The 18733-nt window shown below is 39.7% G+C and overlaps 2 protein-coding genes across 2 annotated transcripts in view; one reads left to right on the top strand and one right to left on the bottom strand.

Moving 5' to 3' along the window:
• The first annotated feature begins 266 nt into the window (after positions 1-266).
• Positions 267-5116, top strand: LOC307024075 (desumoylating isopeptidase 1-like). Its single transcript, XM_079657883.1, has 6 exons — positions 267-792; positions 978-999; positions 1086-1155; positions 1615-1724; positions 2293-2415; positions 3699-5116. The coding sequence occupies exons 1-6, from the start codon at positions 705-707 to the stop codon at positions 3778-3780; spliced, it is 495 nt and encodes a 164-aa protein (XP_079514009.1). The 5' UTR covers positions 267-704; the 3' UTR covers positions 3781-5116.
• Positions 5117-11598: 6482 nt separating this feature from the next.
• The window catches only part of shisa8b (shisa family member 8b), a 37759-nt gene continuing 30624 nt past the window's right edge, over positions 11599-18733 (bottom strand). Inside the window, exon 5 of the mRNA XM_079660574.1 lies at positions 11599-12802. Within this exon, the coding sequence (XP_079516700.1) occupies positions 12300-12802 (503 nt within the window). The 3' untranslated portion in view covers positions 11599-12299. The remainder of the gene's footprint in view (positions 12803-18733) is intronic.

Genomic DNA, 18733 nt, shown 5'->3' with positions numbered 1-18733 from the left:
GTCTATTGGACGTTTGTCTTGTCAATCTGAGATACTGGCCAATCATAGCGAAGTAGGCGGGATTTGATCACAGAACCTATACAAATATACCGAGCTCCATGAGAAAGCATTTTTCTTGACAGTCATGTTGTTGTTAATTTTCTGTCAGTTACACAGCACCAACGGCCTGAAAACCAGCAATTTAGTGCTATTCTTAGGAGTTTTCTTTGTAACTTTATGTATTACTTTTCATGTGAAAAAGCCTATGTTTGTGTCCGTAACAATCCCACGATATATGTTTTGTTTTATTAAGTTGTAGTTGCTACGTTCCGGGTACGTGAACGAGCACGCAAGGAAACGTAACAGACGTTTCATCGTCTATTGGACGTTTGTCTTGCCAATCTAAGATACTGGCCAATCATAGTAAAGTAGGCGGGGTTTGTCTAGTAGAGGGGGCTTGACCATGGATGTATAATAGGGCACCCTATAAAGAGATCCCCTGCTCAATGAGAATGCATTTTTTGTTGTTGTTTACATTTTGACCGGTAACCGGCATAAGTAGGAGTTTTTTTGCTACTTTATTTAATACTTTTAATGTGAAAACCCTATGTTTGTATCCGTAACAATTCCAAGATATTTTTGTTTTACGTTTTGTTTGCTAGCTACCGGTAAGCTAGAAAAACTCAGGTCTCTCTTTTTTAAAAGTATAATACCTTTGTGTCACCATGGACCAAACCGAGTCTTACCCAGTGCAATTGTACATTTACGACATGTCCAGAGGAATGGCCCGGCAGCTCAGTCCTCTCATGCTGGGTGAGTTTCTGAAGAACCACCGGTTGCTTAGCTTTATTAAAGCCGCAGAGAGTGCACCCTGACCCGGGAGGGAAACCAGGAAACAGCGGGGATGCTAATCAGGCCTGAGCCGTGACTTTTATTTTCTGTCAAATTAAAAGTGTGGAATAACTTTATTCTAATGTTGTTCTGTTTTATTACCACAGGGAGACAGCTTGATGGGATATGGTGAGTGAAGCTGTTGAAATAATATCACTAAATATCATGTGAACCTAGAATTCATTGCCTTGTGTCAAATGTTTTGTGTTTTACAGGCATACTGCTATTGTGATCCATGGAAAGGAGTTCTTCTTTGTGGGACAAGGCATCAACAATTGTCCACCTGTAAGAATCAGCTTAAGCCTTATCCAAAATACAACATTATAAAAATACTACAGGGCAAATAAGTACAAATGTTTGATTACCTGTCTTAGTGTTAAGGGCATGTGGAAAAAAGGTTTTGACACGTCCATTATTAAGCAAGATACTCATCTGTGAAACAGGTGGAAGTTAAGTTAAGCCAGATGAATAAAGAGCATTTGTTCACCTGTGTTCTTAGTGCACTCTAAACACAAGGTACATATACTGTGTGTGAGCAAATAATGTAATATATTAGTCATTTTCTTTCTCAGGGAATGTATTTCAATAGGTTGTAGTCTCATTTAGAACATGAGCTAGTGGTGCATGTTGCCCTCTTGTGGCAGAACTGAGGGTTACAACAATAAACAATGATATGACTTAAAACTTTTTTTGTTTTTGTTGCAACAAGTCGTACTGTAATGTGTTTGTGTGTTTTCATCCTAGGGCAGCACCCCTTTGGGTCAGCCTGGCTCCGTCGTTGACCTGGGCTCCACTGAGGTGTCTGCAGAGTTATTTATGGAGTATCTGATGTCACTGGCAGTCTCTACATATGGGTAAATACTCAGCTTCATCACACAGATTTACATCCCTGTGGGGTCACCTGGAGGTCAGGGTGGGTATGGGGGGGCGTCACTTTGTCACTCAAGTATTTGACAAGTATAATCAGTTTGTACTCCCTGGCCAATGTGTCAAGTTTAGATGTAGGCTACAATTACTTGTTAAAACAATTCTGTTAATACTTTATAAGATATCTTCATCATACATACAAGTGAAACAAATGAAGGACAACAAAGTGAAACACTCAAGGAAATTCATTTATTCTCTACCTTTCAAAAATATGGCAATAACATCAGCTGGAAATTCCCCTTGGTTCAAACAAGAAGAATGAGCCGTAAGTCTTTTATATAAAAAAAAAAAGTACATATATTTGACATTATCTTGAATCCCTTGTACACTGTTTTCAAAGCCTCTTTCAAAAAGTCTCACATTTTTCTCTTATCTCTCGTCAAAATGTTCTTTTATCTTGTCTTTCCTGCTTCCCTCTCGCCCTTCTCCACCCTCTCAGGCTTCTCAGTCTCTTCACTAATTGATTTTCTCCTCTCTTTCTCTCTTGGTTTACAGACGGGACACATACAACCTGTTCGAGCACAACTGCAACACTTTCAGCGACGAGGTGGCTCAGTTCCTCACAGGAAAAAAGATCCCATCGTACATCACAGACCTTCCATCTGAAGTCCTGTCCACGTGAGTCAATAAACAACATAATGCTACTCTAAATGTAATACCATGACACTTTACCCTCACTGTTTTAGTTATCTGTATCTCTGCTTATCCTGATCTTTGTCACAATAGTAGAATTCCTGTTCTGAGGCCTGTACTACGAGCTTAAATGATTGCCTATAAAAACAACATTAAACATTAAATAATCAGTTGCATTCATTTCTTATGGCTCTATCTGCAGCTTTTCCAGAGTCATTTCTTATGATTACATTTTTCCACAGGCCAACAACAGCTTCAACAAAACTATTTCCAAAAACCAAACATGCCCTGTTGTCGTGAGAGAGAAAGTGCAGAAGGAAACATCCATTAAACTCAGTGTGCTGCTCTGTGATGCTAGTTCAGACACTTGGCATCTCATCTTGGGTGCTAGGTCATCAATGTTTGGGCTCAGGCTCTGAGCTGAGGAGACCCTCAGGATGGAGTGAAGGTGTGTGAGCAATATACCAGCGGGCCAGATCTAATAGTGATTAGAAATTATCCTGAGGGCAGAAATTAGATTCCACCAAGGGCCTTGAGTTTCACCCACGTGCCCTAACACCTCCTTGAAGATGCTACAATATATTGAATTACCATGCTTCTTCACATATATGAAATAAGACAGCAGAGCAATCGATTGCAATAGTACTGAAGTCATATTTAAATTATTGTGATGCTTAAAGGTGGGGTATGTAATTTTGGAGAAACCAGCTCGAGTGCGCTAGAATTTGAAAATACACAGCCGGAAAAAATCTGCCACTTCCTTCAGACTTCCTTACAGAGCCCCTCCTCCAACACACAGGAATGCGCACATGACCAATGAGGGCACGAGATAAGTTTGTGCACAGATGGAAGGCTGACAGGCAGGTAGGCCATCCAGTTAGTTTAGCCGGGCCGGCTCAGATGATTGGTCGTGCTTTTTACAGTACTGGTTTCCACAGATTATTTTTTTAATGGATTTTTTTTGTCAACGCATTTCATATATTCATTGCTATCCGGATGTTAAGAGCATTCCATGGAATATAACAACAAGTGTATCTCGTGCCGGTTTCTCAAACTTAACTTCCCCACCTTTAATTGTAGCAGATTTTTTTTTGTCTCTTCTGGCTCTTTTCCCCATGTGTGTAATTCTTAGTTGAAACGCAGATCTTGTCGTTGTGCTCCAATTTGTTTATTCATCCGCTTCCTGTTGCTTAGCTCACACACTTTAATTTGTTTGGACGTTTCTCACCCCTCAGTGTAACCTTGCTGTCTGCTGTGTTTCTCTTTAGGCCGTTTGGACAGATTCTCCGTCCCTTACTGGATTCCATCATCATAAACCCTGGAGGCAGCAACATAACGGGAGAGCGGTAGAAAACATTAAAGAAAACGTAGTTTCATTTAAGGGTTCACTCTCGCCATCAGACAACAGCGCCACCTTGTGATTCATCTTTGCAATAAGTAATTTTTCCTGTTGAATAGCCATCATTAAGACAGTCTTCTCTGTTTTAGTTTCTCCATTTTCTACATGTGTGAGGTTTAAAGACCGTAAGAGAGATGATTTCTTGATAAATCTCGGACTATATTTTAGGAACACAGCTTTTAACACTAGAACCGCCAACGGGTCAAATGTACCCGCTATTGATTGATTGATGTCTGACTCTCTGTCTGTCTCTCTGTCTGTCTCTCTGTCTGTCTGTCTGTCTGTCTGTTTATCTGTCTGTCTGTCTGTCTGTCTGTCTGTCTGTCTGTCTGTTACATACAATCAAAAAACAGCTGCGGGTAAAATTGACCCGTTGGCGGTTCTAGTGTTAATACACTTATTGTGCAATGACAATACAGTACATCTAAATCTTAGATTATAGGAGCTCCAGTTCAACTCCAAAATGTAAAGAAACAAATCTGGAACTCTTCCTAAAATGTTTTATAGCCAAAATAGTAAACCGTTAAAAAGCAAAGCATTTATTTAGTGACGCACAACGGTTAAAACAGTATAAATACTTAATCTATACATTTACCTCACCAGCACTTAAACATCGCTCCATATCTATTACCACAGTTCTCCTTCACACATTATACATTTTAAAACATCATTGATGCAGTTTATTACAATATACCACTATATATAATATGTATTTTGTCCACATTATGCTTCATTCTGTATTCAAAGGTCTTCTACACAATCACAATGTGGTATTAAATGTGTCACTTTAATATCACACACTTTATTTGGTTAAATTATGTCTGGCTCTAAATCTAAATTCACCTGTCCTCCTCGTTATCATTCTTTAAATTGTCATTTTCTGATTTTACTTTCAAACACAGGACCAATCACTTGTACTCCTTCCAACTCAAGCTTTACTTGAAAGACTGTTCGATTTATAAAGACGTGTGTGTGGGTGTGTAAGAAAATGTCACGCGGCCATTTACCTGCGTAACAGCGGGACCATCGTTGAAGAACAATTAATATTTTAAATGCCTTTGAGTGTCTTTTTTTCTATACTCGGGACACTTTCCTCGACATTATGAATTGTTATATTGAATATATTTATTGTTAGCATTGTTTAACTATTACTTAAACGTGTCCTCAAAGTATTACATCTAATTTTATGTATTTTACTTGCATACTATAGGCTCTGACATAATAATTATTATCATAAATTGGACTGTAAAAAGTCTTACTTTGTAATAAAATATTCAATCTGGAGAATGGCTCATGACTGTTTTTACATTTTAACAGAGTTTTATGTTGATAAGAACATGGTTTTTATAGGAAAAGAAGCAATTTGCCATTCAAATTGGATTACATATTAAAGATGTTAGTTCTATTATGCATGTAATGTCCGTGACAGCCACTAGGTGTCACTGCAGGCTCACTGAAGCTTCTGCAGCTACGTTTTATTCCCCAACTCATAAATCTTTAAAGAGTCCTCTCCTGCTGATGTTCAGGTGTATATCAGTATTTAGTGTCTCTACTTTAAAGAGTCCTCTCCTGCTGATGTTCAGGTTTATTTCAGTATGTAGTGTCTCTACTTGAAAGAGTCCTCTCCTGCTGATGTTCAGGTGTATATCAGTATGTAGTGTCTCTACTTTAAAGAGTCCTCTCCTGCTGATGTTCAGGTGTATATCAGTATGTAGAGTCTCTACTTTAAAGAGTCCTCTCCTGCTGATGTTCAGGTGTATATCAGTATGTAGTGTCTCTACTTTAAAGAGTCCTCTCCTGCTGATGTTCAGGTGTATATCAGTATGTAGAGTCTCTACTTTAAAGAGTCCTCTCCTGCTGATATTCAGGTGTATATCAGTATGTAGAGTCTCTATTTTAAAGAGTCCTCTCCTGCTGATGTTCAGGTGTATATCAGTATGTAGTGTCTCTATTTTAAAGAGTCCTCTCCTGCTGATGTTCAGGTGTATATCAGTATGTAGAGTCTCTACTTTAAAGAGTCCTCTCCTGCTGATGTTCAGGTGTATATCAGTATGTAGAGTCTCTACTTTAAAGAGTCCTCTCCTGCTGATGTTCAGGTGTATATCAGTATGTAGTGTCTCTATTTTAAAGAGTCCTCTCCTGCTGATATTCAGGTGTATATCAGTATGTAGAGTCTACTTTAAAGAGTCCTCTCCTGCTGATGTTCAGGTGTATATCAGTATGTAGTGTCTCTACTTTAAAGAGTCCTCTCCTGCTGATGTTCAGGTGTATATCAGTATGTAGAGTCTCTACTTTAAAGAGTTCTCTCCTGCTGATGTTACATATATTTTTACAACAGGTTTTGCCCCAGAAATAATCAAAGGTCCAACATGTCTTTCATTCAAACACAAACCAAAGCATGATTTTTGATTCAACAATCTTTAATATTTCATATATTCAAAAGTGGCATCAACAATCCTCTGCAAACAACATCTCTAGAACATCTTGGGTATAAATTATCTGTTGTGTTGAAATAAAAAGTACAGGTACATACAGTATATACATATTTATGCTACATAGTACATACTGTATATCACACCAATACACTTTGGATTTACTCTGCTATAGTATCTATATTGATCTTCTTTGTTCTCTTATATACCTGGGTGGATTATGATAAATTGGGCCCCTCAACACTGGAGCAAGATACGCAAAATGTATAGTTGTTTTAGCCTCTTGTTGTCATTTTTGTGTCTCTTTCTAGACATTAGGGGTCTCTTCGTGATCATTTTGTGTCTTTTGGTAGCTATTTTTATGGTCATTTATCATTTTATCTCTTTCTAGTCACACATCTCTTTGTTTTTTTTTGTGGTTGCTTCGTGCAGGGCCGGCCCTGACCAATTTGCTACCCTAGGCAAGATTTTAGCTGGCGACCCCCCCCCCCCCCCACCCCCTTGTGGCATGACCACCAAAACTGAAAAATATGGACACAAGATGTGTGCAAATGTATTTAGTATCCTATCCATTTGAACATGATTTAAGTGGGGGGTGGACCTAACATCATAGGAGGCATGCTATGTTATTGTTATGTTAATTACAATTAAAACCTATAATTGCACACTAAAACCATTATTTCAACAAAAAAAACTATTTCACATAAACCTCTGGTTTTTACTGGGGCTGGGGCAGTTCAACTTCATTTGGGGGGGGGGGGGCTGCTGTACGCAATATAGGCGTAGTTCTGTTAGTATAAGATAATAAGATATACTTTGTTGATCCAAAATCGGGAAATAGTGTTATGAAATTTAAAACAAATTCTAACTTTTTCTTTTTTTTCTCCCCAATTTTCGGCGCCCCCGATGGGTTGATGCCCTTAGCTGTCATCTATACTGCCTATGCTAAAGGCCGGTCCTGGCTTCGTGTCTCTTTGTTGTCATGTTGCGTCTCTTCACGTCCTCTCAGTCGTCCATGTGCGTTGCTCTGTAGCTGTTTTGCATCTCTTGGCAGTCGTTTTGGTTATTCTGCTCCTTCCGATAGTTGAAGTCACTACCTTTGAATCTTATTGTTTTTTTTTTTGTCTTTTTGCAGATTTCTTCAATTTCAAATACCTTTTAGTCTCTGTAGTCATTACGAGTGTCTTTCTTGTTGGTGTGTGTCTCTTTGAGGGAAGTTCTACAATCTTCCACTTGCATTTTGGGCTTCTAGCCTGTTCCCAGTAGTCCAATTCAGTAATCCACCCACTTTTATCTCATATATTCCTTCGTAAAACAGTTACTCCAAGACGATGACCTGCAGAGGTTGAAAGTGGAATAAACTCCCTCCTTCTCACTTTGTGCAAAGAAACACTTCTATTGCATTAACAGTGTAAGCCCAGTATCTGTACACAACATTAAACATCACAATCTTCTCTGCGTGTGCAAACAAACTGCTGCATGCTCACTGCAAATCTAATTTATCGTACAGCTACTTGTTTCTGCAGAGCGTCCCGTATATCGGTCAGTTTTGTGTAGTCGTACAATAGGAACATGATCAATGCTTTGGACAACCTGTCTGCTTTACAGTTGGGTTTTCCTACTCTGCACTTCATATCTGTCACTTGGTTGGCCACTTAATGTAAAAACCTTCTGCAATAATATGTCATAGTTATTCTGTACAGTAGGACTTTACTCTCCTCTATTGCACGTAATATATTCTGTTAAAATCTCACAGTACTAATAAATACTCTTAAAATGACTTGGTTCATACAGCCCTTATATCAAACAATATATAGGAAATTCCATTACATACACATATTTACACAATATTCATAAGTAAAGCAAGAAGACAATGTTTTTTTGCGCTACGTAAAACCTAAAAAACACTATTTTAAAAGACTGACTCATATTGTGAGACATTTTTCATAAATAGAGAACAATTAAATATAGGAACCGTTGTTATCAGAGGGGAAATGCATGATTTCATAGCAAGACAGACATTGTTCACAGCGAACTTCGATTGCTCGTAAAGACAGGTTTTGTGTCTATAAATCAGCAGATGTTTAACTCACAGCATTAAGTACAAATAATTCAACACAGTCTCAAGGCATTTCGTGTTATAGTCACACATTTAATCTATTGGTTCACCAACACGATTTCCCCATTTTTTTCGTGTCACACAGAACGATTTTAAAAGCAATGTAAATAATAACAAATTAGAAGGAAAAAGGTATTTACAAAAAATACAGATTTCAGTTGTCTGACACAGAACGATTTTAGAAGCAATGTATTTCTATGGTAGTATGTTTCGTGCCTGCACCAAATAACAACAAATTAGAAGGGGAAAAAATGACAAAAATACAGATTTCAGTATTCTGAGGCTCTGAGCCATTTATTTTCCTTGCGGACGGCAAAAAAACTCAGACATTATATAATTTAAAATAAAAGAGTTAGGGTTAGGCTTAGGGTAAGATATTGAGTAAGAAAATGTTTTTATGAACCACACAGCTTCCGGTCTTCCAAGACCCGACCGGACAAAAAGACGTGGTGCAGGCACGAAACATACCAATAGAAATACATTGCTTTTAAAATCGTTCTGTGACACCAAAAAAATGCGAAAATCGTGTTGGTGAACACAAATCAATAGATTAAATTAACTTTGTGACTCTAACACAAAATGCCGTGAGACTGGGCTTCCCAGAATCTTTTACTTCAGTATTTGAAAAATATATTTTAGTGTCAAATTATGGGTGAATGAAAAAGGAGAAATTATGATTTCTGTGGGTTTTTTTTTTGGACCAAAACATAAATTTTCAAAGAATCGTTAAATCTGATGGTTTTTAAATGTAAGGACCGAAGACTGTGATGGTTTGTTTGTTAGCATATGAGTGAAATGATGTCCCTCAGCAGCAAGGTGCTCATAATAAGTTATCATGGGGGAAACTTTAGAGGAAACGCTAGCCAAACTTACCTAATACAACGTCTTGCATCTGGAAATACATCAACCTAACGTGAAAAATAAATGGATGTGAGAAAGACTAAACCTGCTGATTGGACTCAGGCTGATGTTTTCTCCCAAAAAATAAATATATGAACTTTAGTTTGACATATCAGATCTATAATTTGCTGCATATGTTTATGACATTGGTATTACAAAATATAGTCAGTTTCATGGCGTAAGTGCTTTAGGATTTTTATATGGGTGTAGTTTTGCGGGAAAGAGGGATTTGGTCACTTAATATTGCCGTGTTTTGTTGTGTGATTTCTCCGTGTGTTGTGTTTGTTCTTGGCTCTACAAAAGCACATTTTTTCCTAAAATCCGCTGCTTTTTCGTCACAAATACGACTATCCTAAGGAAGCTTTTCTGGACACATGCAATCATTATGAACAGTTCACTTCATTGTGCGGTTCCTGAGGGTGTTGCAGACATAAACTTCTACCAACAAGTCTGATGCATTAACTGTTGCATGTTCACAGCAGCAGCAGCTCTGCACACTGTCCTTCGCTCTACGATCCTCAGAGACAAGATGAGAAACGTCCAAAGCCTCCAGGCGTGGAAGTGCCTCAGTGAATTCCCCTGGTTCGGTGCCTGGGGTTTGGAAATCGCAAACACATCCACACACTGTGATTTATGACCCAGACAAGTTAGTAGTGAGAGACCCAGATCCACAGTGACTCCTTCCCTTTCCCCATCCCCCGAGGAAAGAAAGCAGGCGGCCATATTCATTTGTTTTTCTATTTCTCTCCTTCCTTTCTCCTCTTTTCTAAAGAGCCCCCAGCCTCTGGCTCTCGCACCGTCCCCCTCTGCCTCTCTCTGCCGGGGATGGAGGCTGATGGGAGCTGACATGATGGTGGCATTGTCCTCGCCATCGAGTTAATGTGACCCCCGGGGAGCTGTGTGCTCGGCCAGATGCTAGTGAATGCAAAGCGCTTCCTCGTGGAAAAAAAGAGGGTGGTGGGAGAGAAAACGAGGAGAAGTCTGCTGGGCATGGAGGTAGAGTGAGAGATGCAAACTAGTAGAGGTGTTTTTACAAGAGGGAACGCAGCAAAGGATGCACAGAAAGGCATCTAAAGGGATCGAAAATGACCTGAAGTGTGTTACCTTGAGATGATTCATGATTATACAGAAGCTAAATGGGATGTGATGTACATTTCACTGAGAAATAGAGTCTTGTTGAGAATATCTTTCTGTTAAAATGCCTCAAATTTAGACTTTGCCTGAACCCATTATATACCCTATGTTATAACACATCAAGTTATGCTTGAAATTGGTTGATTTTTATTGCCCCATTTCACACGATGTCCATAATAGACCAAGAGCAACACATTTTCTAACATTTGAGAGATTTCTTGGCTCCATATCAGACTTCAAACTCGATTTACTGAGATGTTGAATGACTCACAGACTTCTCAACCAAGCCTGAATTTTTTTTTTAATGTTTTTGACAATAATCAATTGATAGAAAGATTATTATTCCAGTATTTATTCCATTGATTAACTATGTGGATTATTGGCTGTAATATACAGTTGTTGAATGTAACATGCAGTGCTGACTTACGGCCCGTCCACACGGCGGCGTGCGTTGAAGCTTCAACGCTTCTGCCCATTCACTTTGATTGGGATGACGTCACGCTTTGCCGAACTGCATTGTGGTTCCTTCGCTTTGCTCGCGTTGCTAGCTTCAAAAGTTGAGCAATGTTCAACTTTTGAAGCTTCGGCGGAAGCGTCAGCCAATCAAATCATATGCCAGTACAAGCTCTAGCCAATCAAACGCGTGCTTGTGTGTCCGGGGCGGGAGATTCATGTGATTAGTTGTTGGTCGAGTTTCAGACAAGCTCACCGGCAAGCTTCAACGCACGCCGTCGTGTGGACGCTGCGTTAGTTTTTAGGGGAACAATCCAACAGTTTTGGAAAATGTTTATTAGCTTTCTTGCAGAAGGTTAGATGAAAATGCAAGAACATTATTGTTACTGTACGTTAAATATGTAGCTACGCCAGTTAGCTTAGCTCTAGCATAAAGACTAGAAACAGGGGGGAACATCTCATCTATTTCAATCTCAACAAGTCACTAAATCTACTTGAAATCTCCTCAAATTACCCTCTACCTTTTGTTGACTATGTCAAATCCAAAGACAAGACTCCAGGAAGTTAATGCGCTTGTACTTGTGTCCTTGGGCAAGACACTTTACCCGTATTTGCTCCTGTTGGTAATGTCCACAGTAATGACTCTTACATGTCTAATATGTGTAATGTGTAATTGTAAAGCGCTTTGAGCACCTGTAAAAGTGCTCTAATAAAAAATGTAATGCATGCTGTAACCAATGCTAGGCTAAGCTAACCACTGACAGGAGCTTCATATTTGACGCACAGATATTGATGTTTTTATCTAACTCTTGGCAAGAAAGTCCAAAATGTTAAATGGGTTTGTTTTATCAATGTTGTTGCACTTTCTACAGATGTCCGATAAAGTAATGTTTCTCTACATTTAAATGAATAATTCCTGAGTCTAACGCCTGTAGGGAAACCACAGAAAGCACATTTTACATTTAAATATCTTCACATAAACGCTAAATTGTATTGCCTCTGGCTGGAGTTTTTGTCAGTGCCAAGGTCATTGTGTAGGGATGTTTATTTAAATCCCTGACCAGGAGCCATGTACTGATGATCTACTGAATACTTAAACTTAACTGGAGCTTCCTGGCTAACACAAACTCACGTTTCATCCGGACAAATCGGACAAATTCTAGTTTGCTCACTGCTCTAAAAGCTGCACTTAATATAATCAATGTACACGACCCTTCAGAGTCTAATTCTGTAAAGAGACGTCGTTCTGCTCTTTGTTTCGCTCCTAAATCTCCCTGTTTCCACTTAACAAAACAACTATTTTCATCATGTAAATCTGAACGAATCGCTGTATTTCACCCCTCACCTGTCAGGCCAACTCTCCCAAACTCTGGTTTAAGCCAAAGCTTTTTGTTGGTCTGTTTTAAGATCACAACAAGCTGCTCCCCTGCACTTAAACGGTCACCTCGGTGGTGCTGTAGCTCTTCTGCCTCTGATGGTGGTGGTGGTTATACGAAGGTTGAGGTTGAGGTTGAGGTTGGTGTTGAACATGCGCCTGTCCCGCCGCATACATGCCTCCATAGGGCTGGCTGAAGAGATCCGGCATGTTCTCTATGCTCTGCTGCCTCCGCGTAGAATAGCCATGTCTACGTGAGGAAATGTGGTTGGATGGGGTGTAACCTCGAGCCGAAGCCTGCCTTTGAACATGGCACCGCGTGGGTTCCCAGGCTTTGAAGGCCGAGCTGGAAAGAAAAGGAAGCGTGGTGGATTTTGGGAGGTGGGAATGCTCCAAGTGGCTGCTGGGGATGGAGATGGAGAGCGGGGCGTGGAGGTCTCGGTGCGAGGAATCCGTCTGGTGGATGTAAGACTTCTCTTTCGGTGGGATTGGCAGCGGCTGGAGCTGAGAGAAGTCCATGAGAGGGAAGCTCTTGTAGTAGCTACGAGATGCAGTTTGAGCTGAAATGAAGACATCAGAATCAGAAACAGGTTTTGTTGGGAAAATACTGAATGTACTCTTTTCTATATCAGAGTAGCACATGATAACAAGTGCCTAACGGTAACTAAGTAACCGGATGTGCGATAGAAGGAGCTCATGAGACACTGTTTTGAACATAGCTATGTTCCTACGATTAACACGATGATTCAGCCCCTATGGAGATAGGCATATGACTGTCATGTTTATCGCTTATGCAGGCCTTAGCTAATCTGAAGTAAAGATTGAATGCTGCTTTCTATTCCTCCATCTTGTGACTGTGTAACTCCCTCTCTTGGATATCAGCATGTGAAGGACACTGTTCAGGAACTAGTTGATGCTCTGTATGTGATGACTACTTTCATTCTGGAGAGGATCACAGATACATGGATCCTGAGATTGAAGCTCAAGCCGGGGACCAGTGAGATTTTTCCTAACAGGTTTATTACCAGGTAGGTTGACACGTACGAGGAATTTGACTTGATGTCGTGGTGCATACATAAAAGTAAAACAAACATTAAAAACACAGATAGAGAAATATAAAAATATTTAATATAATTAGAAATATATATAGCAAAATATAACAGTATTTACATAGAAATGGAATAAAATATAATATGGAATGGACATGATGGGTGAGAAAAGTAACACCAGTGCAGAGCATTTATTAGTATGTTACAGATTCATTTTGTTTATTACAGTTGTGTTCTTTTTATAGTTCTGGATATTATTTTTTATCTTACTTTAAAGGTGGGGTATGTAATTTTGGAGAAACCAGCTCGAGTGCGCTAGAATTTGAAAATACACAGCCGGAAAAAATCTGCCACTTCCTCACAGAGCCCCTCCTCCAACACACACGAACGCGCACATGACCAATGAGGGCACGAGATAATTTTGTGCACAGATGGAAGGCTGACAGGCTGGTATACAGTTATTTTAGCCGGGCCGGCTCAGATGATTGGTCGTGCTTTTTACAGCGATACGGCTTCCACAGATGACCTTTTTTTACGGATTTATTGTCAAAGCACTTCAGATATACATTGCTATCGGGATGTTAAGAGCATTCCATGGAATATAACAAAAAGTGTATCTCGAGCCGGTTTCTCAAACTTACCTACCCCACCTTTAAGTATTACTTGAAGGGGCTCTATTCTTCTTTCTGGTTCTCTTTCCTTCACATTGTACGTGATAGGCTAAGGGGCGGGACATCTCTAAGCGGTTGACCAATCACAACAAAGCTGGCCAAGTAACCAATCAGAGGAAACCCAATTTAGGGTTAGGGTTAATTAAACATGAAAGTAAAGGTGTAGTGTAGATTATCCACTCCATTCTTCATAATTAATCATAAAAATGTTCCCAAATCTCAGCAAATACTGCAGTGATAATAATGCTGCTTTCATAACTGATGCAAAAGAACGCCAACAACACAAACAAGTTGAATAAATCAGGAATAATCCTTTAATTTCTCCGTTTATAGGGTTTCACAATAAGGCCAGTAGCCAACACTATATTTAGCCTGCTTAAACTTGTTTATACGTTTAGAGCCATTTTCCATTTGTCACAGTCTGATGCACTTCTGAGTCACATGCAGAACTCGCCTGATATGAACTGTCAATGTGAGTGTGATCGTGGGAACACTTTAATCACACTTTAATCCGTTATGCATTTATCTGTTTGGACCTCACGGCTAGAACCTGTCAGTAATGTTGTCTTGGAAACTTTAAAAGTAGACCATGCAACTTATTAGAAAAGTAGAAATTACACATTATTCTTACAGATGAAACTTGAAGTCACAAACCGTAAAACTCACTCTTGCTTTATTTAATTTGTTCTGTTTTTTTTCCCGCTTCATCCTCACTTCGTCTGGTATGACCATTTGCTAACGTTGGCTTTAGTGAGTTACTGCTGGTTACCGAGGCAACTGTTACTCTACGCTTCAGCATTTACCATTAAACTACAAATGTCACTTTAACATTATGTTTCTCACTCTAAGGTTATATCTTTAATAATACTTTATGTTTTAAAAGCACAACTTCTGCGACTCTTAATAATAATAATACATTTTATTTTAGGCGCCTTTCATGACACCCAAGGGCACCGTACAATTTGTTTAAAAAAGAAACCGCTAATAGGCAACAGAACATGATAAAAACACAAACAGGAAATCATGGAGGAGGCAATCAAGTGGACACAAATGAAACATATAATGGGGAGCACTACAGTGAGTAGGCAGATTTGAACAGATGGGTTTTTAATTGGGATTTAAATATGGTGATTGCGTGTGACTGTCGGATGTGGGGGGGGGGAGTTCCAGAGTCCTGGAGCAGTGCAGCTAAAAGCCCGAGCACCCATGATGACGAGGCGTGGGGTGGGGACGGTTAGCAGACCAGCAGAGGGGGAATGAGAGGGGGTGTACTCCTGAAGAAGGTCAGCCAGGGGGGGGGGCAGGTTATGTAGGGCTTTGTAAGTGAGCAGTAGGTTTTTGAAGTTGATACGGGATTGAACAGGGAGCCAGTGGAGTTGGATGAGGATGGGGGTAATGTGTTCTGAGGCCTTGGTGCCGGTGATGATCCGGGCTGCAGAGTTCTGTATGTTTTGAAGTTTATTGATGAGTTTGGTGGAAATGCCTGAGAGGATGGCGTTACAGTAGTCGATGCGGGACACCTAGCGTCCGCGATACTTCCACATGTTTGAACTTCTACAATTTTGAAAAGCAATTACTCCATATATGTTTTAAAACTCTTGGTTTGAGTCTAAGGGGCAAAAACTGAGACTTTTGAAAAAGATGAATCACATCCATTTCCGATTGGGTATTATCGGTCACAAAATGTCCCCTCCTGATTTTTTAACCTCACCCTTTTAATTAAGAACAAACAAAAAACATCACTTTTGAGTTTCAATGGTTACCGACCTTATTGTTAATGCTAGCAGCTGTTGGCCAGTTAAATTCAGCATTATTTCATTCTAATACTTCCTATTAGCGAAGAAGGCTGGCTATTTTTGAGCCATTTCTTACTGTTTCTGTGTCTATTGGCATTAGTGTGATCTGCTTCCTGTTTACACTGGCAATAGGATCCCCGGTGTTCATGAATTAACTTCATTTTCAGGCGGCTTAGTATGGACGGATATGATTTATGAAACATTCTAAAATGCCTGTGCGCATGGAGATCGTTTCTGTTTTCAAACTGGTTGATTTGGATATTGTCTAAATGTTCCATCATAATAATAAAAAACCACAACTCTAAAACTGTGATGCTGAGAGTCAATTAGGCTAGAGCGCTAGACGGACAGTAAGAAGTATGTGAAGGTTTAGTAGGGGGAAGAAGACGCCGTAAACTTAGAAACATGGTCAAAACATATTTAAAAGGAGTTTAACATCAGTGCCAAGTTTGAGCTATCAGAGACACAAACACAAACTGGCATCGTTGTCCATAAAAGGAAAAGGGGAAAGCTGATTTAAGTATTTCAAATTGGTGTATCTGCCCTCAAGGTAAATACTGGCGGTCTTCCTCTGCTGGAGATCGAGATGGCAGAAGGGAGGAAGAAACTGAGGAGGAAGAGGAGGGAGAAACTGAGGAGGAAGAGGAGGGGGAAACTCAAGAGTGCAACAGAGATGATGGAGGTAAAGGTATATGTGTCAGGATGTGGGGACATTTGCAATGAGGGTTTATAAATACCCTCGCCCTGAGTGTGTGTGTGTGTGTGTGTGTGTGTGTGTGTGTGTGTGTGTGTGTGTGTGTGTGTGTGTGTGTGTGTGTGTGTGTGTGTGTGTGTGTGTGTGTGTGTGTGTGTGTGTGTGTGTGTGTGTGTGTGTGTGTGTGTGTGTGTGTGTGTGTGTGTGTGTGTGTGTGTGTGTGTGTGTGAGAACATGAATGTCACAGAGAATTATTTAAATACAAATAAAAGCTGAGGTCATCGCCGATAGCTTCCCGTCTACATGAGCAGTAACCTTGTCTCTGTTTTGTCCCAGCGTAGAAAGTCCACTAACTAAAGCCATTTGTTTTCATCTTTTTACAAGTGCTGCTACCCAGTTGAGTTTATTTAAAAAAAAAAAAGTTACATAACAAATCCAAACTGAGAAAGATAGTTCTACAAAATCTGAATGTCAAGACCATTTGAAAAGGCTGATTGATGATGAGGACTGATTAAGCTTCTTACCATTTCTGTCCGTTAAAGGGTATTTTTTTTAGCATTTTGATCTCATGGGAAAGTTCAAAAACAGCACCCCACTGTTAAAGAGGACACATGCACATTTTTGAGGGTCATATTTGTATTTAGTGTCTCTACTGTGACATGTCTGCATGTTTTAATGTTCAAAAAGCTCATTCTCATACTGCCTGTGCTGCAGAACCTCTTTTCACCCTCTGTCTGAAACCAGAGCCCAGTCTGCTCTGATTGTCCCGCCCATCTCTTTCCGACCCATGGGACCTTATTTCTGAAAAAGTATGTATTGAAGTCAATGGAGAGAGAAAGATTATCTTTCGATCCCGTTTGAATTGTGCCACGAATTACACATATGATGTTTGTCAATCTTAAAAAATAATTTCCATGTAAAAAAAGTCACAGTTTGTCGTAAAACTGTTGAAATATAAGACTATAAAAAATATGCAACTAGAAAGACTACAAATCCCAGAGTCCCGGTCCCGCATGCTGGCTCTTACGGAACCAACTAACTCCCCTTGTGTGTGTGTACAGCTCTCAACATGCCCAGACTTGGAGTGATTTTCACCTCTTTTAATAATTTCCCCCTCGTTCTGAAAGAAAGAAGTGAAATGTGCCAACGTGACGGCCATCTTGGTGTGTGGTGCGAGACGGGAGATGTAGTTCATTGAGCGGTTTCACACAACAAAAAGTGTTACTTCACAGTTTTACGACACATTTTGATTTTTTTGACTTGCAAAATTATCTTTTAAATTGACAAACATCATATGTGTAATTCGTGGCACAATTCAAACGGGATCAAAAGATAATCTTTCTCTCCCCATTGACTTCAATACATACTTTTTCAGAAATAAGGTCCCATGGAGGAAAGGGAGGGACTTCACCTCTCTATTGGTCAACCACTTAGAGATGTCCCGCCCCTTAGCCTGTCACGTACAATGTGTTGCAGCGCTAGCCAATAGAATTGATTCTTTATACTAACGCAGCACTTGCTCTGAGCCTCCAATATAGCCCCTTAAAAAACATGTTAATAACAGGCAAAATGACAACTGGTGTGTTGTTTGAATGCAGATTAGTAACATAAGGCTGTTTCTAAAAATATAATATATTTCCATATCTATCAAATACATCTCTAACAGATGATGATACTGACATTTGATCTGGGACATGTTGTTTTTAACCTCTGCAATGTAGCGAGAGTAAATTGACGCTCGAGGCTTAGAGCTGCCGTATCTGAGGAATTGTAAGTGAGAATATGTAAAGGGTGTTGTTGCTTGAAAATGACCCAGAATCTCAATCGACCTTCCATGCATGATAAAGGTTAAAACAATCCACCTCGACAGGCAGTGTGTTGCTTTTGGCTCTTAGTCGAGGATTGTATTTTTTTAATGGGATACCTTAGGTTAGATGTCGCTCTCTACTCTTTTACAACCACAGAAACTCAAGGACAACAACATGCATGTGTGACCTCAGATACTGTCTGTACCATCACCTGTTACAAACCCTGCAGCATATTTCCTACTCTGCAATGACATCACAAAACCACATCTGCTGTAATTAAAAAAGCAGTCAAAAAACATCTTGATAAGAACCAACGTTAGCAAAAGTGTAAAATCAGAAAATCTGTGCAAAGCAGGATAATCTAAACAGATAGACTCATGTCTGTTTGTGATATTGTAATGCAACTTTTTAGCCTCGGGCGCTATCCTGTTTCACACCCAATAGTTGACTCAATAGTGGCGGGTAAATTAGGA

Source organism: Notothenia rossii (genome assembly GCF_949606895.1).
Source record: "Notothenia rossii genome assembly, chromosome: 11".
Classification (NCBI taxonomy): domain Eukaryota; kingdom Metazoa; phylum Chordata; class Actinopteri; order Perciformes; family Nototheniidae; genus Notothenia; species Notothenia rossii.
This window is presented reverse-complemented; position numbering and strand designations above follow the sequence as displayed.